The sequence below is a fragment of the Hetaerina americana genome, unplaced genomic scaffold, assembly GCF_022747635.1.
Source record: "Hetaerina americana unplaced genomic scaffold, ioHetAmer1.1.p SCAF_12, whole genome shotgun sequence".
Taxonomy (NCBI): domain Eukaryota; kingdom Metazoa; phylum Arthropoda; class Insecta; order Odonata; family Calopterygidae; genus Hetaerina; species Hetaerina americana.
The window spans coordinates 9,514,179-9,542,034 of NW_027286292.1; the positions used below are offsets into that span (position 1 = coordinate 9,514,179).

Sequence of the window (27,856 nt, forward strand, 5' to 3'; positions counted from 1 at the left end):
TACTCCCGAGGTATTCAAGAAGGAACACGCCCCTTCAATGACTCTTCAATTGAGATCCACACGAGAATGTGATGTGACCACCCCATCTGTGAGATATGATTCATCAGTGCGACTCCAGCTTCCGGCATTGCGGTCTATAGTATTTCCGTTTGAAGAAATGATTTCATCTACATTGAGAGGGGCTGCAAACTCAGTGTCCGCCTCAGATGCGGCAAAAACTATAGCTACACTGCTGCTAAGCTATTGCATTTATCTAGGACTTTGATTTGGTTTGTTACAACCGACTTGTACTTATTTAATTTTACAATTGCTTTGGACTTATGTTTGCAGAAGATAGAAACATAACTCCGCATCAATTGAACACTTGAACGCCTCCACGACTGGGTTAGTCAGATGAGAAACTAACCTCCCACCATAGGACGCTCCTAAGAGTCTTTTCGCGCCGAATGGTGTAATACAAGTGTACAGTTACGGCTATACAACTTGTACAAACACCGGCAAGGTTTCGGCAATACTTAAACCCGAAGGGACCAGGCATGGATTTTTGGGATCAACATAAAATATATCAGGTTGGTACGTGGAACATCAGGAGCGTCTGATAGCCAAAAATACTATCACGTTGTTAATTATTACTATTACAAGAATGCCCGCTATGTATCGGCCCAAACTTTTATCCACTACATCCTGTATTTCGCGAATGACTTCCATAAGCTACAGGAATATCTCCAGTGTTCTGCAGGTAGACAAGATTTTAATTTTCTACGGTTTCAACATTTTTACTTTTTTCTTCCCCTCTTGATTATTTAGCTGTTTTTCCATCAAAGAAAACCATTTTATTTTCATTTAACGAAATGGATATTTTTCAGTATGTGAAAATGGTCCTACTTCCTTCACTCAAAAAAATCCGGATACCATTTTCCAACATATTCTTACACGACTCACTGGATTTCAACAGCTATTTTAAAAAAGTAATAGTATTTTAATTTCAAAAGGCATTAAAAGCTTTATATGAAAGAAAATTTATTTTTCCTCCCATGCAGAGCACTGTATAGTACAAATCACTCCACAATAACGTGAAGGAATCATGAAATTACAACCATAAGCTCTTAACTAAGAAAAGACTTTCTGCGATAAGTGCACGCATCTCGAGCCCAACATTTTATACACTGCTCCACCACGACGAAACTCTATTTTAGGTGAAATAAAAATGACCGTAGGATTACATCTAGGCAAAGAACATTTTAATATGACCCTATCCTAAGTTAAGACACTGAGAAGCAAAAGAAAAAGAACATAACTTTGCGCCCTAGAAATTTCTGAATTCATAAGAAAATATTCCGCACATATATTAATTGACTATTAATACATTATATATACTGACAATTAAATAATTAACATTTAATTTGCACAAAAATATGATTATGACAAAATTCGCTGGGTTTTTAGGCAGTGGTTGTTGATGATCATGTAAACTCTCGGTATCAATACTATGTCGAGTAACTTAACATCCTTTCTGCGACTAAACTTGAATATAATGAAGCTCAAAGCTCAATTTTTCAACGCTGAGTCCTCACTTTGCTCAGACAGGAAGTACTCCCGAAAGAGAAAAGTTCGGAAACCAAGAATATTTTCGATAAAATTATAAAACTTTTAAATCGATTTGGCCAACATTCTCGATCCTATGCCTATCGTGCATTATTCTCCACCTCTCCTCGTCCTGCTTTTTCTTAGCCCCCGTATCCTCTTCGCTACAAACTTAAAGCAGTAGTTTCATATTTCACCACCTAATTCCCACGAGTCAACACAATCAGCTGTAAAATACATAAAATGCGCACGCGTTTCGGTAATCACAAAGTAATTTCAAATAAGGATAACACTACACGATATCAATTTTTGGGTTTTGAAGTTCCTATTCGCACAGAATTCAATTACTATAAAAAGACATTTCACAATTCCATTTATGCTCAGTATGTTCAGCATTACTTTCTATTCTGCAATTGGATTAATGGAAGAAAAATACTACCTCCATAAATAACTACGTCACTGAAAATAAGGTATTACTGAGTAAAATGCACATAGAGATATAAAAGCCCAAAAAATTTATCAAGCAGACGCAACAATAATCCGAGTTGTTTTCCGCTCTCCAAGTGATGCAAACAATTCGTACCCTTACTTGAAGTTGTTTATTTTAAAAATGTTCTGATTTGTAACCAATACTCTACGATCCATTCATTATTCATTGTAGATTTTGGGACTAGTGAGGAAACGTGTCAGTCGTAAAAAGGAATGAAAATACAATGTGATGGCAATATCCTATTTTGATTTGGAACGGATAAAATCATTCAGAAGTGGTGCGTTACGAACGATTTAAAAAAATTAAAATAGGGCATATAACCAATAAGGTGGTGTACTCAGGCGTTGAAGCTCAAGAAAACAGATCTCCTCAGGCACTGGCACTGAACAGAAGAAAGAATACGCGTGGTGAGAAACGAAGAATCTAGACACGGCTCAGGAGAGGAAGTGTTTCGGAGAGAATGCGAGGGTAGAAAGAGGAAATATAGAGGGGCAGCGACATGGTGAAGATTGTCAAGAGGGAGGAGAGAGGGGAGAAGGGAGCGGGCACTTTGGAAGTCAAAGAGGGAGGAACACTGAAAGGGGATCCAAGGGGATATTCACGCTGTGCAATAGAGAGGTTTTTACAGTCCACGATTTTTCAGGATGCGCCAAAATCCAACTGCGTGCCACCCATATAATTATTCTCGCCCCAGAATCTCAGGTTCCCAAGGAATCCCCGTGATTTTCTCAGATCTCCCCCAGGCTCGTGGCAAACACCGCCGGAGCACACTTCGGAGGGGAAGGGAAAGGTTGCCCAATCAGCAAAGTAAGACCTCCATGATCCGTATCGCCTCCCCTTCACTCCGCAAAATGATTCGAAAACCCCCGCGCCATCCACGCGGCAGGGACAAACACCCAATCTCCCGAAAAGCCACTGCCTCGCCGGCGACAAACATCCCTCGAAGCGCATCGAACGATCCGGTGGCAGGCAACAAGCTCGAATCAACCGTCATTTCTCCGCAGCAACGTCCATATCCCCAATCGCCCACCCGCCCTTCCGCCCACACCCTCCCCCACGCACGCGTAACCAATCAGTTTTCCCACGCCGCCGCCACTGCCTCCCCGCCTACCGATGGGATCTTGCAACATTCAACTCCTTCCCGGCAGTCGTTGGAGGTGTCTTAGCCTGCGCTCGCATGATCCAGCTTGATTAGTGTGGTGAGTGGATGCAGCGGGAGCAACCTGAGTTCCGTGTTATGCTTTCGGGTGGGAGAGGCAATAATTTTAGCTCGCTGGTTGACAGACGTGTAAATCTCGGGCACCGCGGAGCGATCGCGCTGACCATCGAGAGTGACCTCGTCGCGATGCCTTCCCTCGTGCGGAGATGTCAAAAGAACCCCCAAGGTCTTTAAAGTGCTACGCATACGATTTGTGCAGGTTGGTTTGGAGAGGGTGGTGTCAGTGACCGAGTCACACAATTTGGTATGCGTGCATGTTCTCATTTGCTGCAGACGGTACGAGGAGACCACTACGGACTAATTTTTAGGAGAATGCAATCATTTATATCAGTAACAGGTTTGTAGTTAATTAGAATGCAATTAACATGGGCTCCCAAAGAAAAGGAAATATCACATAGTTCGTGGACTTATATCTCTGAAAACGTACATAACAGGGGAGTTTTTCGCTGTAGATGAGTGTTTTGTATTATATATTTTAGTAGAAAATTGCATTTATTTCTTTTATTATAACTATTCTGCCCCCAAGAAGATAAGAATAAATATTTATATACACTACTAATTCAGTACCTAAACCCTAAAAGGAGAGAAAATATAATATAGGTATGTATATAGAAAATATAATATAGTAATAGGCAATATAGATAGATAGTCCTCTGTAGTTAGAAATCTCCAGACAAAATGTGACTTAATCAATAGGTGTCTCAGGTTTGAGGTAATCGCCCACGCTTCTTAATTCTCCTTAGCATGACAAACTATTTTAAACAATCCCGTGGAGAATCCATTTCCAATAGCTTTTTAGGGATAGTCGGCGCTAAGGAATGTATTCACAATGAAAGTGCCGTGAACGCCGAGAACGACAAAAATATTTCGTTGATTTCTCCCTTTCAATTGTATGTGTAATCTTTTCTCGTGCAGTAAAGCAGATTCCGCCGATTAAGGATTTACGAGAAGCAATGAGTGCGTTTTCATTTTTGTTCCCAATGTGACTATAAAAAACTAAAATCTTTTAAAGGTTCAATACAACTATAAAAAATTGTGAAAGGTTTCGTAAAATGACAATACAAACCTGAAATTCGAAAAATATAGATCAAGAACACGTCTCATTTATTTCCAGAATCCACCCCAAATGAATGCCAAAGGATTAGTGCTTTAATGGAACAAATGAAATGCATACAAAATATTTAGATGGAGTTATAACGTAAAAATGTAATAAATTCCAATAAGACACTGAAATCAATACCTGATGTTATCACAAGATTGACCTGCGTACTTTCAGAATAATAACAGTGAGAAAATGACATGGAAACCAAGAATGTAATTTTCCTTTGAATGTATGGTTAACAAGATGAAATTCGTTGTTTCGATAAGGATTTTTATTTGGGCATACGGAACGAAATAACTATATATTGCGTTTATTACTCCAATCAGGAAATACTTCATGTCTCAAGGATTTACAGTATTTTATTTTCTAAAGTTATGCCGACCAAAATCTACAGTAATATATCCAAGGTTGGTTTGATAAGGGAGGGCAGAAAGCTCACCTCAAGCTAAGCCCAATGGAGTGCGAAGGTCACACATATAAGGATAGGGGGACCAAGTCCTTTCCCTGTACTGAATGCGGTTTCTCAGGAAGATTTGGAACCCGAAAAATCACATGACGTGGAAAAAACTGAAGGTGCTCGGAATCGACCATATTTCATCCCTGAATCCCTGATCATTAACCGAACGCAACGCTGACCATACCTCGACGCCCGCTTTACTGATAAGAATATGAACAAACTAATATTTGTGTGGAGGTAATATGATTTGTTTTTGTATGTGGTTTCATTCTAGTTAACGGGTGGTGACTTAATACCCCCGCCACACGCCTTTGCGGGGGCTTGCGGAGTATTGTATAGATGTAAATGTAAATAAGTGTATAGCAAACTGCTGTCAAAACAAGTACCTATCTATGATAAGTTCTATTTTTCATAAATTTTTGATGGAAAGATTTCTCTTTTTAAAATGAACATTAACATTTAGAAAATTTCAACAAATATTTAAAAATGCTATAATTAATTACAAATATCATAGTTTTAGGTCGGAAGGTTACCTTAACAACCTCAACATCGAAAATTTACCTTATTATGGACTCCATTCATTTCAATTGCATTTAGTGTGACTAAGTGAAACTTTCTCAGTCTGAAATAGTATTGTAAAATTAGTATTAACCCCACATATTTTTATTTCATGACCTAGGCATCGCTGTAGCCTGTTGTTCCTCGCCTGTTTTGTTTCAACTAATGATATTTTGTTTCAACGAAACCTAGACTTTGAAATAAATATATATTGGAAAAGTTAAACTTCACATTTACAATTACAAGTTACAAATAAAACCTATGGCTTTTTGGAAAACAGTTATGAGAAAACAGTAAATATGACGGGGCTGCTCAAGAGTCTAAAACGCAGGGCCTCGCAGACACAAAGAGCAGATATACCTTTGACATTCCCAATAAGAATATGGGAGAGGCCAAGGATTTCCGATTGTATCCAATTGTCACACCGAGTGATTTTACTGAGCCAAAAGATATTTCGGTACATTAAAATGAGCACCCAAAAAAGAGAAATTAAGGGAGAAATATACTGCCAGAAATAGGTAGAAACACCTTTCCTCGCGAAGGTGAAAACAAAACTACGTCAACTTCAATCCCGAAAGACCGAATGGATTCCCGATTAGATGTGGTATTGCATCTGTAACAGACATCTGGATTCCCTCAGTTCTAACGCCAAACGGGTGCTCGGCACGATCACCTCAAATTGACAGCAAAGAAGCTTTCGTAAGGAGGAGAGAATCGATGACATGGACTTTTAGCAAAGATGTTAAGAAAAGGCTCGCGGAAACAATATGGAGCGTAGTTTTATATGGCGCGGAAATATGGTCATTGAAGCAGGATGATAGGCGTAGATTGGAGGCTTTTGAAATGTGTGCATGGATAAGGTAAAGTGTGCATAAAGGAAAACAAATGAGGAAGTGTATGGTGGGGAGGAGAGGAGACTATTGGGATGAATCATAAGGAGACATGGAAATGGATGCAGAGTATATTGGTCGCCAGTGGGATGTTGAAGACCGTGATAGACGGGAGAATGTTAGCCACACGAGAAAGGGCCAGGATAAGGACAGAGATGTTGGACGGAATGAAGGGAAGAATCAATTACAAGGGATACATTTATTAGTAGGATGATATGATTTGTTTTGCTTGAAAAGACAAGGGGATTGTTGCTCTAGTGTTCGGTAGCATGTGACCATGCAAAACCTACCTTAACCGCTGTATTATTCATAATAATAATAAATTATATATATGTATATATGTACATGTATATATATTATTATTATTATTATTATTATTAGGTAATTTACCGGTTAAGGTAGGTTTGTGGATGGACCAAGATAGTAAATAAATTTTTGTGACACCTAACCATACACAAAATGAAGCATCCTGCCCTACACCAGGTCCCTCATCATCTCTGAGTACTTTCTTCCTCCCTTCATCCCGTCCAACATCCCTATCCTGTTCCTTCACTTTCCTCGTTTGCCTAATATTCTCCCCTCTATTACAGTCTTCAACATCCCACTGCCGGTAAATACCCCCTTCATCCACTTTTCCTGCCTCCATAGGATTTCTCCCAACAAACCCCTCTCTTCACCCACCATACGAAGTACTTCCTCATTTGTTTCCTTCTCGGTTCATTTTACCTTCTCCATTCTTCTCCGCACTCACATTTCAAAATCCTCCAATCTACGTCAAGCGTCCTGTTTCAAAGACCACGTTTCCACGCCGTACATAACTAAGCTGTATATCGAAGTTTTAACAAGTTTTTTCCTAACATCCTTACTCAACGTCCCTGTCATCAACTCCCTCCTCCTTGTGAAAGCCTCTTTGCCTAGCGCAATTCTTCTCCTTACGTCCCCACTACTTTGACCGTGTTGGCCCAAAACACTTCCTAGATACGTAAACTGTTCTCCCTGCACTATTTTTTGCCCTCCTATTTTAATGTTTAGCTTAACCTTTTTCTTTCTGGAAAATCGCATAACCTTTTTTTTATTCATATTGATTCTCACCCCATACCTGTCGCACTGAATTTTCAATTCACTCAGCAATGCTTGCAACCCCTTGGCTGACTGACAAACTAAAGCTTGGTCATTAGCAAACCTAACTGATTTTACGAATCCCCCGCCGACTTCCATTCCTACCTCCAGTTCTTCCCATGCCTCTTTAATCATTTCCTCCACATATACGTTGAACAACAACGGTGATATAGGATAACCCTGCCTTATACCTCTTCCTAACACTGCCCATCTGGACTCCCCGTTCCCCACCCGCACCTGAGCAGTCTGAGACATGTACAGGTTGCGGATTAGCCTCCTTTCCCTCCAATGTATTCCTATTTTCTTCAATATACTCATTAGATTTTCCCAATTCACTCTATCAAACGCTTTCTCGAAATCTACGAAACAGGCAAATACCTCCTAGTTGTATTCTCTATTCCTCTCGATTAATAATCCCATTACTGCAATGGCATCACGCGTACCTCTCCCCTTCCTAAACCCAAACTGATCATCCCCTAAGTAATCATTTGCTCTGCTCTCTATCCTTTTGTTTATGATCCTGAGAACAACTTTAGCTGCGTGGGATATGCGGATATATATATATATATATATATATATATATATATATATATATATATATATATGTATATATATATATATCCGCAAAAGACACTATTGGAACTGTTAACGCGATATATATATATATATATATATAATATATGTATATTATATATATTTATTTATTTATTTATATATACATTTATATACATACACACTCACACACACATAATTATGTGTGTGTGTGGCTCGCGGCAATCCAGGGATAGAGCGTTGGACTACTGACCGAAGGGCCCGGGTTCTATTCCCGGGCAAACCTCTCTGGGCGCCTGCAGCTCCACCCAAGCTATGTGATTTTTCGGATACCAGATCTTTCTGGGAAACCATAACCTGCGCATGGAAAGGAACTTGCCCCCCTACCCTGATGCGTGAATTTCACACGTCGTCGGGCTTACGTAGTACCGGGTGAACTAAGTTTATTATCACCTACCAAACCGACATTCGGGTTCATTACTGTGTTGATGGTTTATAAATAAATAAATAAATAAATATATATATATATATATATATATATATATATATATATATATATATATGATTTAGATACATATATATGAGAGACATTTACATATATGATATATATACATATTGTTGATTGCATTTAACACGTTTATTCATCAGTCAGGGCATCGCTAATGCGCGCCTTCAATGCATTTGCGAGGTAGCAATTTCATCGGCTGTGGGAGTCTTGAGTTCTCTTGAGAGCTGCCTCCCAAATTGGTGGCATAACAGGTGTTATAGCCTATTGGCACATTCACCGGGGAGGGAGAAGGATTCTTCCCCCCACTTCACACACTCGGCCGGCGCCCTGCCTCCCTCCGTCTCTCACCCTCCTCCATTACATCCCGATCCCTCCAGACCTTTCCATCCTCCCCTCCCCGCCCGTCCTGGCTGACTTTCTTACACCTGGCTGGAAGCAAAGGGGCCTGGGGAGGAGGGAGGGGTTGAAGGGGCTGGGTGGGGGTGAGAGAGAGGGAGGATAGAGAGGATGGGGGACGTGCCATAGAACCTAGCCATCCCGAGGAGAGGCTTTGGAGGCGTGCAAGTGGCCCTCGCCACAGCGGTCTCAATTTTTCGGCCACAAGCAGCGTGCCGCCCCTTCAAGTGACACGCACCACCTGCTACGAAAATGCGGAAGAGCGCAGATTATTAGGGTCCCCATTATCTTCGCCCACATATTGTTTTAACTTCCAAGAGACCACTTTCTGACTGCACCGGGCGACCTCAGCGGTGGGGAAAATTGTGCTCTGGGAGAAGGTGCTCAAGGTTTCCCTAAATTTCTCCGATGCGAGCGCATGTTTATGCCCTCGAGTATGAGGTTCGAATTAGCGCTAAACCTATATCACAAATAGCTGTCCAAGCTAAGTCGAGAGATAACTACTAATTATGTAATAATAGAATTGTTTGCACTTTTTCTAAAATAACAACGAACGACCAGAACTTTATCAGGAGGATCAATTTTCATAGAAGAGTATTTTTCGCTTTCTCCCTTTTAAAATCCTTAAACCAATTAAACTTCAAATATAGTGTATACTTGCGATAGCGCAAATAAGTTCTCGTATAGTGAATGTCAAAAATTTTATATGTGAAGCTTGCTTTCTCAAAGATTTAGCCGGCAGACCGCAATTACTTTGTGGCTATAGATATATATTAGTGTTCTCCTCAACTGTCAAAGGGTGAATGCTATTGTTAATCCTAAGAATCAAACCAAATTAACAGAACTTTGTCGTAGGGCATTTCATATTTTATTTGGCACAAACATTTTATAGAGGATTTAGCGTGGTAGCCTGACACCGTCAAACGTAGGTGAAGCCTATGGGCATTCTCAGATAAACACATGCTGTTTGCGATGACTTGAGCGCTAATACTTGGAGGTTAAACGAGGGAAGTAAAGGGAAAGCCTTACCATGAGCGCGTAACATTCACACGCTGTAACGTACAAAGCTAGACATACCACTCATAAAATCGACCTTCCGTTGATTTTCCCCAAAAAAATTATTTTTACATTCAGGAGCAATATCAAATGGTACCATGCATATACGACACGTTTCCAGGCCTTTAGATCTGCAGCTGCACTGTTTCAAAAGTCAGTGGTACTTGAGGCAACAATTGAAGACCTCGGAAAGAGAAATCGTCTTATGGACTGATTTTATCGCAATTGGAAGACACAATTAATAACATATGTAATGACAACATATATGAATTTTTCCATTTCAATGCAAAATATTTTTAACATTTTATGCCGATAAATACAGTATACAAGAACACATAAAATAATGTGAAACAATCATAGCTTTTAATGATGATTTTTTAGCATATAACTCTCGAGATCACATTTGATAAATATTAGATGAGGGTAGAAACTCTTGTCTCATACTAATCATTCTTGTCGTCGACTGTGAGGATTAAACTACCGGATGAATGGTTTATAATACAACTGGCGAGCTACATGTGACTGCGATGCTACAATAAGCTTCTTAATAAAATGTCGAGGGACACGGAGAATATTGGGCCGGGAGAACACACAAAGTACTTCAGCGATAGTTTTTCTAAGGGAAAAACTATTAGTAATCACAAGGTATTACAATGACAAACCCTCTCGAAGTCACTGCAAATAAAGCATGAGGCATCTTGAATCCTTGGGGTTCGAAGGGCTTTCTTCTCCATAAAAGATGAACTTTTGCTCAGCGCTTTGATCGAGAAGGAAAGAGTTATTGCCTCTATTATCAAATTAAGTGTGAGCACCAATCCATCTGCAATGAGGAATGAGCCTGTTACATCGTTTCGAAGAAACTTATTGAAAAAATAGTAAAAATTACGATGACCTGCATAGAAATTAATTTAGCATTTTACCAAGGTGTAATTAAAAATTGAACTACTAAACTCACTGATATATTAGTTCAACAGTTTTTTAGTACAGTTATTAGTTTTGGGAATCTAACTTCGTAGAGAGAAACTCTCAATTTCTATGACCTCGTTTTTGTACTTCATCGAGTCAGATATGTCGAACATTCCGGCCCAGAATAGAAAAAAGAAGTCCATCCCCATAAAAGATGTGATAACTGAAAAAATCAAGATTTCGATTCACTCAGTGGTTTTCCAAGGAGAGAGCTTGTGCATCAAAGGTTGGTCCGCAGGTAATTCGAACTCATATACTAATGGATTTGTCGGACAAGTTGGAAGTTTAATCAATGTTGAGAGGTCCGCATCCTAAATTTTCCAATTTCTTTTCAATTCCCGTTCATTTGAAACAAATGTCCCTTTGCATCGAACGCTGAGCACATCACAAGTAAATTAAAACGTAAGGAAATTTATATGCTCATCTGAGTAGACGTGAAAAGTATTTTTATGGTCGATAGAGACACAGGAAAAATACTTTTAATTGATACCCTCGAAAATCATACCCGTGCAGCACACTATAGTTTATTAATTATCTTTAACGTGGCGAAACAGGCAATGGACTCTTTTGCGACCTCTATTATTCTAATGAACTTTATCCTAATGACCTTTATTATCCTAATGAACCAATTTGAGGAACGCGATCATCTAGTATTGAGGTATGCAGTCGCCAACATTTCACGAATGCACCGATATCAAACCCTGTCAAAGGAGGAGCGGGCCGAAGACCGGTAAGCGCGGCCCGAGTTTGACGACGCTGGTGTATGGCAGCCTCCCCCCTCAGTTTTTCATCTCTAAAAGCCGGGCGACGCGTTTCCGGGACCGCGGTCGCGACGATACACCAGAGCGGTTATACTCGTTGACAGACGGCGAGCAGCGACCACCGCCGTGTACTGCGTGTGTCATCCACCGTACTTACCCCGTACCCCTCTCTTTCTCCCCCCCCTATCCATACACCGTCTCCCCCCGTTCCCACCGTGGGAAGGGTCGGAGGGGGGCGGCTGGCGGGGGGCGGCGTCGTGGAGACGGGGCGGAGGGGGAGTAACTGGGTGTGGGGAGGGGGAAAGTAAAGGCGCCGGACCAACGTGAGGAGTCGGGAGGAGACGAAGAAAAAAATAACAAACACGGACCGCGAAGCTCTGGGGGAAAAATAATAAAAAAATTAAAATAAAATAATAACCTGAGCGAGGAGGCTATGAAAAGTTTCAGTAGTGTGTGCGGGACGGGGGTTGGGTTGGGAGAGGAGAAGGATAAAGAGGGGGAGGAGGGCAGTCGAAGGAGAGGGGGCGGGAGAGGGAAATTGATAAAAATTACGTTCACGAGGAGGGAGAGGGCTTGTGCATTTCCCTAAGCGGTGGCGAAACGAGAATAACGCAGTGGGTTGGGTGTGTGGGAGGGTTGAGAGGGGGGTGTGGGTGGCAGGGAAAAAGAGAGGTTTCTGTTTTTCATTTATCTTATCGACTCTGGGATAGGCGTGAAGTCCCTCGGCTTCCCGCGAACCGAGAAAGAGAGAAGGGAGAGAGAGGGAGGGAGAGATAGGAGAGCTTTTATTCAGGCGTTCCTGAAAGAGAGGAGCCGTGGAGTAGGGTGGAAAGTGTGCGACGACGCGGGGAGAGGGGCAGGAGGGAGAGGGTTAGGGGGCCGGAGGGGAACGGGGGATGAGGAGAGTGGAGGCATGCCGCCTCTCTGCCGCCACTAAGTCGGCTGCCAGCCAGTCCCGTGCCACTCCCCCTCCCCACCCAACCTCCCGAACAACCGTCCCCGCCCCACCACCTTTCCCTCCCCCCCTCGTGCACACACACACACATTTCCCCGACCGACACGGCCAACCTCCCCTTTTCCCTCTCGGCCTCTCTCTCCTACTCCCCAACACAGTCTCCTGTACAACGAAGGAGTAGACAACGCACCCACTCGCAGGGAGAGAGAGAGAGTGAGGAATAGAAGAGAGCCTCGCTCGCTCCCAACTCTTGCCGCTGCCGACACACGCACACCATTTGGCCGTGAAGGGGGACCATGAGCCCGACGAGGGCGCCGGTCGGAGTAGCAGCAGTAGGAGCGGCAGGGGCGACCCCGGTGCCGCGCCTCTTCTGAGGTGCGCGCCCCGGCTTCTGGTGCGCGATCGCGAGGGCGAGAGAGGGGTGGGGGAAGAAAGCCGTCTCCCACCGACGGTCCCCCCCTTTTTTATCCCCCCCCTCGCTCTGGCCCGCGAACTCTCCGCCGTCGCCTACCAACCACCATTCCCTCCCCGTCTTTGGCGGTGCTATGTGCAGTTACACGCGGACGCCCCCACCAATGAGTCCGTCGAGGAGCAGCAGCGCGGGGACGGCGGGCTCCTCCTCCGGCTCGCCTCCTCCTCGGGACCGTCGGCTGGCATCCAGGAATAGCATTTTTATCGGTCAGTGTCTTCTCTCCTCCTTGATTCCTCTCTCGCGGCGGCATCATCCCCCGGTCAACCCCAGTCCCCTGAGTCTTGTCGCGAGTTTGGTGGGAGGAGCATGGGGTGCGGAATCGGAGTGGGGAGGGGGTGATTCGGTGGTGCATGGATTTGTGTGCATGTGGGAGGGGGGGAAGACATTTTTATCAGCCAGGGAATATGTGGGTGGCGAAGGGGTGAATGTGTTCTCCTTGATCCTTTACCAACTATAATATCTTTGGATTAATTATTACCAAGGCGGCCATCATCCTCAACGCCCCCCTCCATTTCACCCACACTCGGAAGCCTCCCGATACCCTTCTTATTCACCCACCCTGCGGATTCCTCCCCCCTCTTTAACACGGGTGAACCTTCCTGAAATCCCCCACCCAACCCTGCGCGTCGCCTGACGGGACGGACCAACTTCTGCGGTGGCCCTGTCCCTCCCCTCAGTTTTCCCGGTTTCGATAACTTTCCTGTCACCCCCTTCGCGTGCGGTCGAATTTGCCGACGGGGGTTTGGAATCACCCCAGTGAGCGAGGCCGTCGTCAACGGACCCTCTTTAGTCCCTTCCCATTTCCATCCCCACCGCCCCCTACCTTTTCCATAACTTCTCCCGAGTGTCCACGTGAAAGTTCAAATTGCGAGACATGGGGGTCATCCCATCCCGCGGAGGATGGAGCGACCCGCGGGTGGAATTCGCGGCCGTCGACTACCGCGAACGCATTTCGGGCTGAGTCGTGGGGAGGGCGGGGAATGCGGGGTAATGTTGTTTCCGGAGTGAATGATCCCTCTTCATCAATCAGAAGATCGAACCACGCGCGCACTAACCTACCGAAAAAGTGTCAATTCTTCGGGTGGGATTGAGTCCTTGGGATCGCTTTAGCGCGGTTCCGCGAGTCTACGATCCCTTTAGTAAATGCGAAAATTTTTCCTGTTTTCATATGAACGTAAAGCGACATATCGGCAGGTATTCCTCGCATATTCCTATCCGCCAGATTAAATGAACCGACAGTGTGGAAGGAGAACTGGCAGAACTCGGCAGTGAGTGGATGCCGACGGTGTGGTATTATCTGACGAAATAGACATCGATAGTAATAGATTATTAAAGCAACCCAAGCCAAGCCTACTTGCTATTATATTTCCATATTTAATTCTTAACTCTGTCGTTTTCTCGTTACGTTGCCTCGCGAGTTCTAAGAAATACAAGGAATTTGATTTTCAAAAGACATTGTTGCCATTGCATCATTCTCAGAAATTCATCTGAATCCTCCCTCCATATTTGCAGCCGATGCGTAAACCTCATGTCAATAGGCTTTTTTATAGGAAAACTACGCTCAAAAAACATATTGGCTAATTCTACAATATGTCATCATTCCATTTCCTTGAAGATTGTTCGTACCGATCTCATATTTGGCATTTACCACTCCGACCAGATGATATGCTTGAGGAATAATATCTTAAATGCAGGTATGGCAACGTCAGGAATGCTCCATCGGATCCCGGAATCGTGAGGTTACAGTAGTTATGCGTGAACATTCGAGTGACACACGCCCATCATAAGGCCCTGGATAAGCTTCACGCGTTTGCTTAAACACATAGGGGACGTTCCATGTTTGATCCCCAGGGACGGGGGGGGGTCGGAGGGAAGGGTGAGCGAGAGCGACAACAGGCCGCGTTTGGGTCAAGTACGGCGGTGGCATGGGGAGGGAGGATCAAAGGTTCGAGGATGGAGGAAGGTGCAAGTCCCGATGGGGCGCGCACCTCCGATGCCTCGCGCCGCCGAAGAAAACTCTCGCGACTGGGAACGGTTAGCTCGGACGAGAGAGTAAATGTAAACACACTCGAGTTTTTACATCGCGCGAGAACGAGTCGAGATGGTGGGGAAATAAACCGAGAGGAGCGCAGCAGCATATGTCGAGGCCCTGCGAATGTTTACGGGGATGGAATTTCGCTCGCCGCGGCAGTGTAAGTCCGCGGACCATCTTCCCTCATTCACTCCGCGAATGCCGCGAAGGGATGAGGGAAGGGCGGTCGAGGGGGAAGGGAGCGGGGAGCGGAGGGGGGGGCAGGGCAAGAGAAGGGAGGGGTAGGCGCCGCCGGGAGTGTGAGCAATCTTTGACATCCCGACGCGGCCGCGCGAGCAATTAGCAAATCGCCTTCGGCCTGTGAGATACACCCCCCACACCCCCCTCCTCCTCACCCCAGTCCTCTCAACCCCATTCCCCACCCTGGGCGGCCCGCCTTGATAAATAATTAAGAGTACATGCACACTGTGCAGAAGGAGTGCGCGCACTTTCTTCGTCCACCGACACGGGAGAGAAGTGTGCCTTTTCTTCGTGCCGCGTGCGTTTTCACTTTCAAACCCACCTCCTCCTCCCTCTCCCTAACTTCCCGCCCACCTGCACGCGAATGGCTTCGCGGGACGGTTCAGATGACCTGTCGTGGACGGATCCGGCCCGCGGGCCGCGCGTCTTTGGGACCAACTCTTCCCCCTCCTAAGTTTATGCTTGCAGCAGGATGGCTCGGCGTTTAAATGTCCTTCTCGCGGGCGCCCGCATCGCATTTGATGCCGCATATCGTGAGCGCGAAGAGGCGATGTGAACCGATTAAGATTTCATCTTACCTGATGAGTGACAAATCCAAGTGCGCGCCTCATAAACATCTTTTCCTCGCAAGGGAAACCCTCTTCTCGAATCCACCGTTTATTTCCTGGGAAAAGCGGTGTCGTGCATTTGCATAATGCAATCCGCAGGAATCGGAGATCGAGGAGTTGTGGAGTGGAACGGGGCAGTCAAGTTGGAATAATATTCAACGATAATATCTCGAATGTTTTGCATTCTTCATTTCAAATTGGATTTTGATGTTATAATTATCCAGGGATGAACGTGTGATTGAAAATTGCTGGTGTATTTCTCGCTACTCAATAGTAGCATCAACCTCTATTATATTTTTTATCTACGGTCTGTCGTTTTTTTCCAAATTTGGTTGTGTTACGGGGGCCAAGTCCAGGGGGTCAAGTACTACTTCATATACCCCATAGAATTTCACCATCGAAAAAAATATCAAAGGAATGGAGAAACATTTATGTTATATGAAAAATCGTGTAATTATTATCGATTTTTTCTGAAACTTCATTCGACTTCCTCAACATATTACGAGCTTTTTGTGGTTTACCTCCTCCGAAATATAACGAATCTAGTTTTTCTTGTGCATCATATCTGATAAAGATAATCTGCAGCCGACTACTAATAATGTTCATTTCACACACTTTTCTGAACAATGAATATGCGCAGATTCTGAATAACCGCAAATTTTTCCTGGAAGTCCATCAATACTTGATTCGAATGATTACTGTCCGGTGACTGTGACTGCTACACCTAGGTTTTTACTATTTCGCTGATGGAGAGATTTGTTTCACGGTTATTTAGAATAATTGCGCGTATTCGTTGATGTAAACAGGTGGCCATAAAAGATGGCCATAGATTGTCATAATGAGATATGTATTCTCGTACATATGGTATGCGGGAGAAGTCTGTATGTAATTCCTATGTAGAAACTAAGTTTTAAAGAAGTCTAAACTGCTCTTCAGTGTGAGAGACATTAATAGAGTGAATACTTAATACATTCGTTGATTTATTAGGCATGGCTCGTCAATCTAATTGTTGGCGATCTGTCAGAATGAAATATGTGTGGGTGACTAAGAAAATGGGCCTTGATCTCAGCCACCAATCAAACGGGGGGTCAAGAGCCGGGCGTTCATATCTCATATTACTATTTTAGCAAATGTTAATTAAATTTAAGGCCTGTCCCTGACTGATACTTCTTCCATCTCGTATTGGTAATATTTAAAAACTCACTGTATATAATGAATTTAGTACATGTGAGTTTTAAAAAATAAATACATTTAACAGTACATTTTGCGCCTAAAAATGAATTTGGAGAATGTTACAAATAAACAGTGAATTCGTAATAATTTATTAAAACTCTTCTTTTATGATTCCATCGCTTTCTTATATCAATTTCATTTACGTGGATCGTTCAAAAAGTCCTTGTGAAAAATTAGAAGAACAATTTAATTTTGGTAGATTTTTTTATTTATCAACGATAATTCCCTTTTAGCTCAATAGACTTTTCCCAGCGTTTCTCCAACGTTTTTAAGCCGTCGAAAATGTAGGATTATGGAAGGTCCTCAAAATAGGCATCTGTGTTGGCAGTGACCTCCTAGTTCGACGTGAATCGTTTTCCTCCGAGCCATTTTTTCAAGTTTTTAAAAATAAAAAAAATCACAGGGGGTCAAATTTGATGAATACACTGGATCTTGTAATAATTTGAACTTTAATTCCATAATTTTCGCCATAGAAATCGCACTGGTGGGTACACGTGCATTAAGTTGATTGAATTTTTAACTTAGCCAAATGAGGTTTTCTTATTTCATCGCTCAATCGGTGCAATAACGATACATTATACTCTCCATATTTCGTTTGTCCTCTTTATGATTCCGCGTGCCTCCCAAAAAATCGTGGCCATTACCTTGTCGGCTCATTTTACCGTCTATCCTTCGGAGCTGGATCGCCTTTAGTAACCAATGACCTTTGATTCTTTATCTTTGGAGGGTAGTAGTGTATCCATGCTTCGTCCATAGTTATGTATCGACTCAGAAACTCGTCAGAATGGCGACGAAAAAACACCAATTCATCCTCCGAATAGACAACAGGATTTATTCTCCACTGAGAGCAAACGTATCTTGCAGAGATTTTTTCCACATCCAATTTTCTGTGCAAAATTGAAAGCATTGTGCTAACTTGTGATATGCCTGTGGTCTCAACTATCTCGCGGACATTGATTCGTCGATTACTCAACACCATACCCCGTGGATTTTGTTAATCATGTAGGAGGAAATCACTTCCACTGACGTCCGGAACGATGTTCATCGTTTGTGGATGTGTTTTAACTCTTTAACTCAATTGTAAACAGTCGCATATTTAGGAGCAGATGTGTCATGAATTTCATCTAACTCGGCTTTTACGAGTATCTCTTTTGGTTTAAGCCTTTTAAATAGAAGTGCTTAGTCACCGCATGATTCAATATGTTTATATTTTTCTAAATAAACAAAAGTTTGTTGCTTCAATCAACTATAAAAATGAAACTACCTGATGATATAGCTGAACCGCAATAGCAGTCGAGTGCTAGATGGGACTTACTGATTGCTTACGTTTTCCGATCCTACGAGCGTCATCTCTCGAATTTCCTAATGAATTATTGAACAGCCCTGCTGTGAACGGCGTAATGCCTAATAATTGTGCATCCAGTTTCATTTACAACATGTTTATGCTTTCCATTTAAAAACTTGGAAGAATGGTCAGCATAAAACAACAGGATTTCGCTTTTATAGTATTGTAACTGATATTTTGCTTTACGTTTTAGATCCTAGCCTATAAAATTCAGATGAAAATTCCTTAATTAACTTTGTGAACAATGATATCAAAAGACATTTATCCGCTTTTAATTACCTTTTTCTAAATGTTCAAAGTATTGAATATTTAGATAGAGAAGAAAAACAGGGGCAGTTCACTATGGTTTCGGGGTACGCAACATTAAAGCAGATCGAAAACTGATAGTTAAATGAGCAAATTATCTCCCCGTGTTCCTTTTTGAGATCCTTAGCCAAATATCAGGACGTCTCGGTTTTTACCTTCAGCCTTGCATCCCGAGTACACTTGCTCGATCTCCAAGGGCGGCTGAATTTTTTCATTGGCATGCTGGTATGTCCGAATGTTGAGGGAAATCTGTCAGTGTTCACTGCCCTTTGGCTCTCTCGTCTGCTATGCTATATTACATCTCCCGTCCCATGACGTTTCTCCTCCCACATGTTCCGCTAAGTCAAATGAAATTTTAAAATCGCAATCCACCATTGAATTATCATACCGCGCATCTCCTTAATTTGAATCGGTAATTTTGCCTGTCAGCTTCCGTATCGGTTTCCGCTCCACGCGCCGAAGTACGAAAATAACTCATTTTATTGGTATATTTCGTGTAATTCGCGCCAGATTTGCGGAAGCCTACCGTGAGACTTCGGCCTTCATGTCGACCTTCATCCCCACCTTCATCCCCCCTTCCCCCAATCCGCATTTTTTTTCTCCGCTTTATTAGCCCAAAACTGAATTTCTCTATATTCCCCTTTCCCCCCGTCTTCTTCCCCCTAGTGTTGATGCAACTTAGAACAGGATACGGTTCGATTCGTACCAAATAATAATGCACTATTCCAATGTTAATAAAATATACATATTTCGACCTAGGATTCGACGTTAATTAATCGAAATGTAATTTATTAACAGTTGAGTGGTGCATTATTATTTGCTACTAATCGATCATGTCCGCCTTCCTCAACTCCACGCCTGAATCCACAAGAACGATGATGGACTTGGCGATTGATTATTATCTCTGAATAAAAATTGTAAAACAATGAATTATTTGCTTTCCAGGTGATCAAAGATTGAAAAGTGTTTATCCACTTAGCCAAAAAGTCTCCAAAAAACAATAAAGATACTCAGCAGTTACTCCTTGGGGATTAGTTGCGGGAAGTAAAAATACCCTTACACATACGTAAATGTTCACAAAATTACTTTCATCACAGCCCGGATTTTAACATGCAGATGTCATCCTCAGGTGTTACAATTCAACTTTCCATCTTCGACAACATTTGACGCGGAATTCGGACGATTTTGAAAGCCAGGTAGTGAAAAAAAATGCATTCGAAATTTACAGTGCAAATGCATTTTTATACATTTCTTATTAGTGATCGGGGTACCGCAGTCATCTATCATATACGACTCGTATATCATCATGGCGTGTTCAATCCCGGGAATGGTCACTTTATATGCTCATGTTAACTCTATGACAAATGTTGCCTTTAGGTGCAACCAATATGGAGTCTATTTGACGAAATTCATTCCCTACCACTCGTCCACTCTTGCGCACATCAGTTTTGATGGACGATATTCTAAACGAGGGACTCTTAAGGTCGAATCAAGTGTGCTCGAGTGCATATTTCAACCCCAAGGAGCAGATGCGCCATGAACTTCATCTATCTCGGCTTTTATCTCTTTCTGTGTTCAGCCCTTTAAATAGAAGTGTTTTCTCCCCGTGCGAAACTCATTTGTTCAATTTTTCTAAATAAACAAAAGTTTGCTGCTTCAATCAACTATAAAAAATGAAACCATTTGACGAATATCATTGAGCCATAACAGCAGTCTAGTGAGAGATTAGGGTTACCAAAAGTTAACCCCTTCCAATGCTACGAGTACCATCTCTTGGATTTTCGAAGGAGTTTTTGAATGGCCCATGAACTAATAAAAATAATTAGGCAGAAACCTCGAAAGGTATGGTCGTATCATTCATCATAATTTTTCCGTTTTGAAAAGTAAAGAACGTTATTCGAACGATGGTTTTGGTATATTTCGTAAGACCGCAGGAGAAATTGTACGTAATCGCAGGATCCTTTTTCTCAAATGAATATTTGAAAATAAAATAAACTATCCATAAAGTTTAAAGCCTACAATCCTTTCATTTTTTTAATAAAATAAAGGGATGAAAAATATTTAAAAAGACAATAATTTTTACAATAGGCGTCGGTAAACATTATCATTCCCTTTCAGTATTCATTTGGACTTATATTAAAGTTCGAGTAGTAGCTACTATAGTATTTGAAAACAAGGAGAATCAGCAACAAACCAATAGCCTCAATAATATTTTTCAATTTTCTGCGAATGGAATTAGCCATTTCATAAATATAATATGATCGGCCGGTTGTTATTGAGCTCGTAACGTGGGAATGAGTCCCTACTCGTCCCTCGCCGGAGCGGAGGTGAGGCACATTTCCTAAACACACCATGCAATCAACCATGACTAAATGATGATAAGAACAAGAAACTATACTCCGCATTTTAAACGAGTCTCACGCAAATTGCTAAAATACAACAAAAGGCCACATTAACGAACTTATATAGCTTCGAGAAATTCCATGAACTATTCAACCTGAGGGGCGAGCATTCAACTCAATCGTGGGTACAAAAACAATTCCAATGCGTATATCTCAAAACAATTCCTACTTCTCCAGCTTGCTTGACCTTGTAGGAGATGTAAAACTTGCCATTGAACCTTTGAAATACGTCTTAATGAACGTGCACCGCTACTGCTGTAGAAGAAAAATCGAGTATGCGAAAGCTGAATCTTTCCCATCATATTCACATGAAAAAAATAAATGCCAGTTCAGATTTTCTACATCATCGGTCATGTATTTTACTGCTACTAATTACTACTACTCCTTAAGCCCTAACGATAATCGTGCTATTTTACGTTATTGCATAAGCAGTATATTGTGTTTCCTATGCTTTACCGCTAGGTCAATCTATTCAGCAGCAAATGGCAAAGAGGGGAAAGCTGGAATGTGAACGATGCATATTGATGCGTGAAATTTATTCTCGAAATCATCTTTTATCCTACGATAGCCCGGAATGATATACAAGTTACTAAAAAATATTCATTCTGCGAATAACGACTGAGGCACTAGGTTATCGTTACGGTCGGGCATTTTGACGATAGTGGCTACACGTACGGTTCGCAATTTCCTACAGATGTTCTTGCTTTCCATTCGCGCACTGATTTACAATAGACGGCTGGCACCAGGGAGTTTTGCTAATCTTGTCGAAGAGCGAAAAATATATAAAAGCATTCATTTTTCTTTTCAACGATCCTCTTCCATTCAGCACTCTTATGCTAACGATTTTGCCGCATTATTACGCCTTCCAAACAAGTTGTTCTTGATACGCAGCATTCATTGAAATCAGTTTATTCTTCAACACGTCCAACTTGTCAATTTTTCCCACATTTATCTTTTCGTTGACGAAAAAAAAAATCTCTTGACAAGAGGCAAGAACCAAGACTCAAGATTCATAATATCGAATTCATCATCGACAGTGGTAGATAGGGAAAAGCGGGAATGTGTACGATGCATAACAGGGTCCCTCCACTTTCTGAAACTTGGCACCATTATCTTTCCATTCAATTGACAATTTTTTCAGGTCCAAAACAAACATTAATTTTGATATAACGTGCCATATGGTACACTTATGGACTCTTTGGCTTATGGCATTGCATTGTCGGGAAGTTCTAATTGTCGCCAATGGTGTGGTGAATATTGTTAGAGTCAATCGATTGTTCACGGGAAAAAGTATTCCTAATATCTGCCTATTTAGTTTTCTTAAACTTTTAGTTGTAGCCTTTCCTATCTATACTATATAATACGGTGCAAAAATCATTCACTCGGCATTAAATTCAAATGATTCGTATGTATCTAATATTTGAAGTCGAGCATGTAATCACCGTACTTCCATTGGCTCCGAATTTAGGCTACTTAAAAATAATGTGACGCTTTCTGATTACTCATAGCGACTCTTCACAGAACATGTGGCGTTTCTCTGTAGCTGATGAAAATCTCAAATAAGGGTCTTCTGACCAGGGTCCCAAATGTTCAAAATGTTGGCTCATTTAGAGCCTTTCCCAATGGGAAAAGAAACTGCCCCTTTTCTTTCAAATATTTTCCCCTGGTCGTTTGATGAACCCTAATTTATTAAATACAATTCCACATATGTTCCTTTTCGCTCGTGCAAGCAGACGCCACAGGTGTGTAGTAGACGCCAGTGTGTGTAGTTCCAAGTTAGTTTCGTATACATAGTTAACTGCTCTAATGTATACCCATCCTAGAGTCCAGGTGTAAGTATACGTGGATGTCTTTCCCCAAAGTTGCATGACTGCGCACTTTTCAGATTTAACTAAAGACCTCATTCCCGACACCAAGCATTACTATTATAGAGATATTTTCTATTTTTTTTACTTTTATTTATTTATTACTTTTTGAAATTTTTTATCTCTCTCCATGAGTATATGCTTATTTGACTCAATTACAATTAAAGTGAAGGTTCTTAATTGCCTACGCATTGATACGTATATTTGGAAATGCAAATGGCTGCTGAGCATCCCATTACAATGAATTTTACACAAAAGTTGAATTTAAAACAAAGTAAACTAATCCCTGTCGGAAAAATAATAATTGATAATAATAGATAAATGTCCTTAAATTATTAGAAAATCTGCATAGCCTTGCAAGAAGACATAATACTAAAGTTAGCTTAAGTTATTAACTAAGCAAATCAATTTAGTAGGAGGGTATAATCCAAGGCTAATATTTGGAAAACAACGCAAATGGATTGAAAAACCCGCATGTAATTTTTTTTCTTCTTGTCATGATTTCTTTTTACTCTTCATTTTCATGCCTGGCACCCCCTGGCGTGAGTGCGAGGTAATTTGTAGTTTTGGAATGGACATTGTTAATTTAAAATGCGTTGTTGAAAGCATAAGGTAAATCACAACAAGAATTTACCTATTTATATGATGGATGATACCTAGCGTCCGAGGAATGCAATAATTGCATCTGACTATTTGGATGAGCGGGAAGTGCACTTGGGTATTATTTGTCGAGAAGGGAATTTTTTCTTACTCAAGGAAAATACTTTTGTTATGCACGAGTTATGATTGTTATGCATTTTACAGGACGTTCCCTTATTTACTTCATATTGTATCTTTCGCCAGGAGTGACTATTGTACCCATTTAACATTGACGGCTATTGAGTATTTAGACATGGCAAATGAATTCGTTGATGCAGATCTTTGCGGAGCTACAGTCCATAAATAGGAAATTCATACCGTGGGAAACTTTTTCCGGATTCCCAAACTCTAAACTCGTAGTGGAAACGCTTTCGTTTTCACGTGGCATTAGAGGAGATAAAATGTCCTCTCAATGGATATACAGAGTCAATCACTAACAATAACAAACGCTTTACTAGAAATGCTCAAAAAATATTCATTTGCACCGGTATTGTAATGAACTTCATTTCACCTCTTCTAAGTCTCTTTGTTTCTTAATTAAAAACATCTTGAGTCGAAAGTTTTCAAATGGATAATTCTAAAGAAGCAGCTGTCAAGGCTGCGAGTTTTGTTCGACCTATGAGGGCGTGTACCCTAACCTCAGCTCCTGCTTCATTTAGAACGAGATCAATGAGCATGAGATACATCCGAACGGAATCGGTTCCACACGTTAAACACCCTTGAGGCACAAAAATATTGTCTAGTTTAGTACGAAACGGGGAATCTGTAATAAAACTGAGGCCAACGGATGTGGGCATAGTTTACAAACACGATAAAAATGAGATTCCTCTATACAAATAATCTCAGAACCAACTCAGCCCCTTTCTTGTCTGTGGGAAACAGGAATTTCTGTCCTTCCACAGTCTGACTGGGCTAATTATCGGAACCATTATCATAGGCCGGAGTTCAAGTTACCGTCTGAACCCGACTTGAAACTAGGCCCACGTGATATATGTACTTGCTTTCGTCACAACTCTTCCCAAGTGAAATGGGCGTTTGGCCGCTACGTGGAAGTACGTGTACCCAACACACTTGAAGAAGGTTCCACCCAAATGGTATAGGAATCATTTATGGGCCATGGATGGTCAACTCAGAGCAAACACGTAGCAATGCCATTAAAGTAACTGTTTCTCGGCGTGCTTTTTGTAGATTTTAAGCATCAAATATGAAAATGTATGTGTGGACAAGCAAAGGGTCTTCTTTCACCATGAAGGATTCCCACCATGTTACGCCTTAAACTGTGCCATTTATCAAATATGGAATTAACATGGTCATATCATTCAATTGCCTCATAAGGGAGAAGATAAACGTTTCCACTATGTTTATTTACGTGCATTTGCAAGGGCATTATTTGAACACAAAGTGACGACAACATCTGTGAGGTAACTGTGCTCCGGCGTTTTCTTCGCACTTTCTAAGTATCAAATTTGATATCCGCGTGATCTGAAATGAGCGTACTTTCAATGATGGGATGAGATGGTAGGGGGTGCGGAAAGGAGAGGCGGTAGCTAGCTGCTACAGCTGGCGCCAGATGAGGCACGTGCCCCTGCGAGTGTGCATAGTAATCAAATTTTATATAAACTAAGTGCCGTTTCATTGATAAGATAAACCGTTCCATCCCTGTGGGTTTAATTGAATTAACAGAGATAATTAACGTTTATTATTAATGAAATCCTCCTCAGAGTCATTAAATAATTAATATTAAAATTACTTCATGTTACGCCAATTATTGTTCACCAAGAGCATAAGGATATTGAGCGGATAGGAACGAAAGGAGTGGCAACGTAGTTCACCCATCGACTAGGTCATTGCAGTGATGATTAGATTAAGGACTTCTGGCACTTAAAATTCAACGTTTACGAGACAACTCTGTTGAGTTCTGTTGTACAATGGGCAATGAAGTATCAAGACAAGGGAATATTCAAAATATGCTACCTTAAATATTCATGAGAAATGGATGCCAATTTAGTGGTGTGTTTATGGTGACGGGGATCGATTTCCGGAGAAGTGTATATCAGCGAGGCAACTCCACCATTTTGAAGCCCTGGTCTTCCCGTCACCTACCGATTAGTGTTCAAGATCGGTTGATTTGGCAAGTTTGCATGAATCAATTATATGCGGTTTAACTGCGCGAACACAATTACCTCGTATTAGCAAAAGAGAATGTTAAACTGCTCGAGAGAGACGGTCAATTTTAAGAAATGTATTGGTATTTTCTTCCCGATCGCTCAATCCTCTAACTGTCATCTTCTGAAACCATAGGCAGGCGTCCGAGTAAACCCTCTTCATGCCTCATCCTTAAATAAATGTGAAGTTCTTTTGGCCGATCCCGGGCCGTTCACTGATATGTCCCGCGAAACATCCGACTTCCAACATTTTTGACCCCCTCCGAGGATATATTGTGACGACTCTGGTAAAGATCCTCAGAAAACGGCTTAAGTGCTGTGACTCCATCGGGTGCAAAATCTACGGTCTCGTGAGAAAGACCGCTCGGGAGTCCCGGGCTCGATTTGGCGCAGCGATGTGGCCTCCGGGAAAACTGTTTCCATTCCCAGCGCTGGTATTTTTGTGTTGTCCCGTCCCGAGTCAGTCGAGGCGTGGATCACTCGGATGGCAATTCACACGCCTTCGGACGGGTCCGTTCTCAGTTGCAGGTGCCTCGTATGGCGCCATCCGTCGCGGGTAGGCGCCGCCTCCCTTTTCCCATCCTCTCCCCTTCCACCCTCACTTCCTCCACCTTCCTCTTCAGCTCCCTGACGACAGATCTTCGGCTTCCGTCGCGGTAATTGCAGCGAATGAGCCCGTGCTGTTCATTCTGTCGAGATATTAACTCCACCGTAAGGAAAGCTGAATAGCCACCATTATTGACGAAACTTCCAAAGCGCCGGCCAAAACGCTTACTTTCCGTCAACCATGTTTACTGTAAATATTCAATACTCTAAGTCTATTGTTATCCTTCATTTACTCAATGGTCTGAGGGAGATCGAGTAGATTCTGCTGCCGGTGCTCTAGTTTCATATTTTGCATCGCGAACAAGTGATCACATTTGCATAAAATGTAATCATTATCCGTAACTGCAGGAAAATTATATTTCTCAAACAGGAAAACTGTATGGAATATGATAAAGCGTTCTGGGGGATGGGTGCCCTTGGCTGCCTTCTGATCTCCTAATGCATCGCTGGCACTGTATCAGGTTTACAAGTATAATGGGGATCGGATTGGTTCGGCAGGAGTGCGAACCGGCTTCCCTCTGCCCTGGTGGCGGCGTTTATGCCTACCTTCGCATCAGTGCCTCGTGGAGAGCACAACAATTCAGGGAACCTCCCCCCGATTGGAACGCAATCTGTAAACATCTAGCGTTGGCGGAGGCGGGATGTACGGTAGCGCCGGCGCCGGACTGCTCCCTACCCTTTCTCCGGCCTTTGAGAAATGCCTTACCCTCCCCCCGCACGCTTTTAGCTGCGCTCTGCTCAAATAGCCTCCGTAGTCGGTCGCGCCTCAAAGTAACCACACGCTACTCGTAGTGTAAGCGATAATTAACACTCGAAACTAGGATGGATTGAATGTATATTACTGACGACCGATACTTACGAAAGCTTCACCTTCACATAAAATATGGACGAAGGACCTAAATTCTAAAAGTCACGGAAAAAATACTGTGACTATTTTATGTTCACTTAAACCTCATTTGCGTATCTCATCAACTTTTTCATAGAGCAGTACACAATATCTAAGATGCTCTTTTACAGTATAATTTCCTGAAATTTTTAGGCTGAAATCAGAGTGCGCTTCGTATTTTCATGGGTCACTATTCCTTAGGGCTATAAGTGTGGATTTATTGAAAATTTATGTAAAGATAAATTGTACACAAAGAGAATAGTTTTTAAGTTCTGCGTTCAGAATAGGGGATCAGACCATAAAACGTTTAACCCATACATAGAGACAGTTCAGCGTACGGGTATCCAAGTTATTAAAAAACCTTACTAGTTGAAATGCATCAATGCGAATTATTACATTGATTTAATGTTTGGGTAGCTGAAGATTTAAACAAAAAGAGATATT

The 27,856-nt window shown here is 42.1% G+C and overlaps 1 protein-coding gene across 1 annotated transcript in view; it reads left to right on the plus strand.

Annotated features, from left to right (window-relative positions):
- Nucleotides 1-13,133: 13,133 nt before the first annotated feature.
- Nucleotides 13,134-27,856, plus strand: part of net (atonal bHLH transcription factor 8-like protein net) — a 31,150-nt gene continuing 16,427 nt past the window's right edge. Inside the window, exon 1 of the mRNA XM_071582969.1 lies at nt 13,134-13,291. Within this exon, the coding sequence (XP_071439070.1) occupies nt 13,159-13,291 (133 nt within the window). The 5' untranslated portion in view covers nt 13,134-13,158. The remainder of the gene's footprint in view (nt 13,292-27,856) is intronic.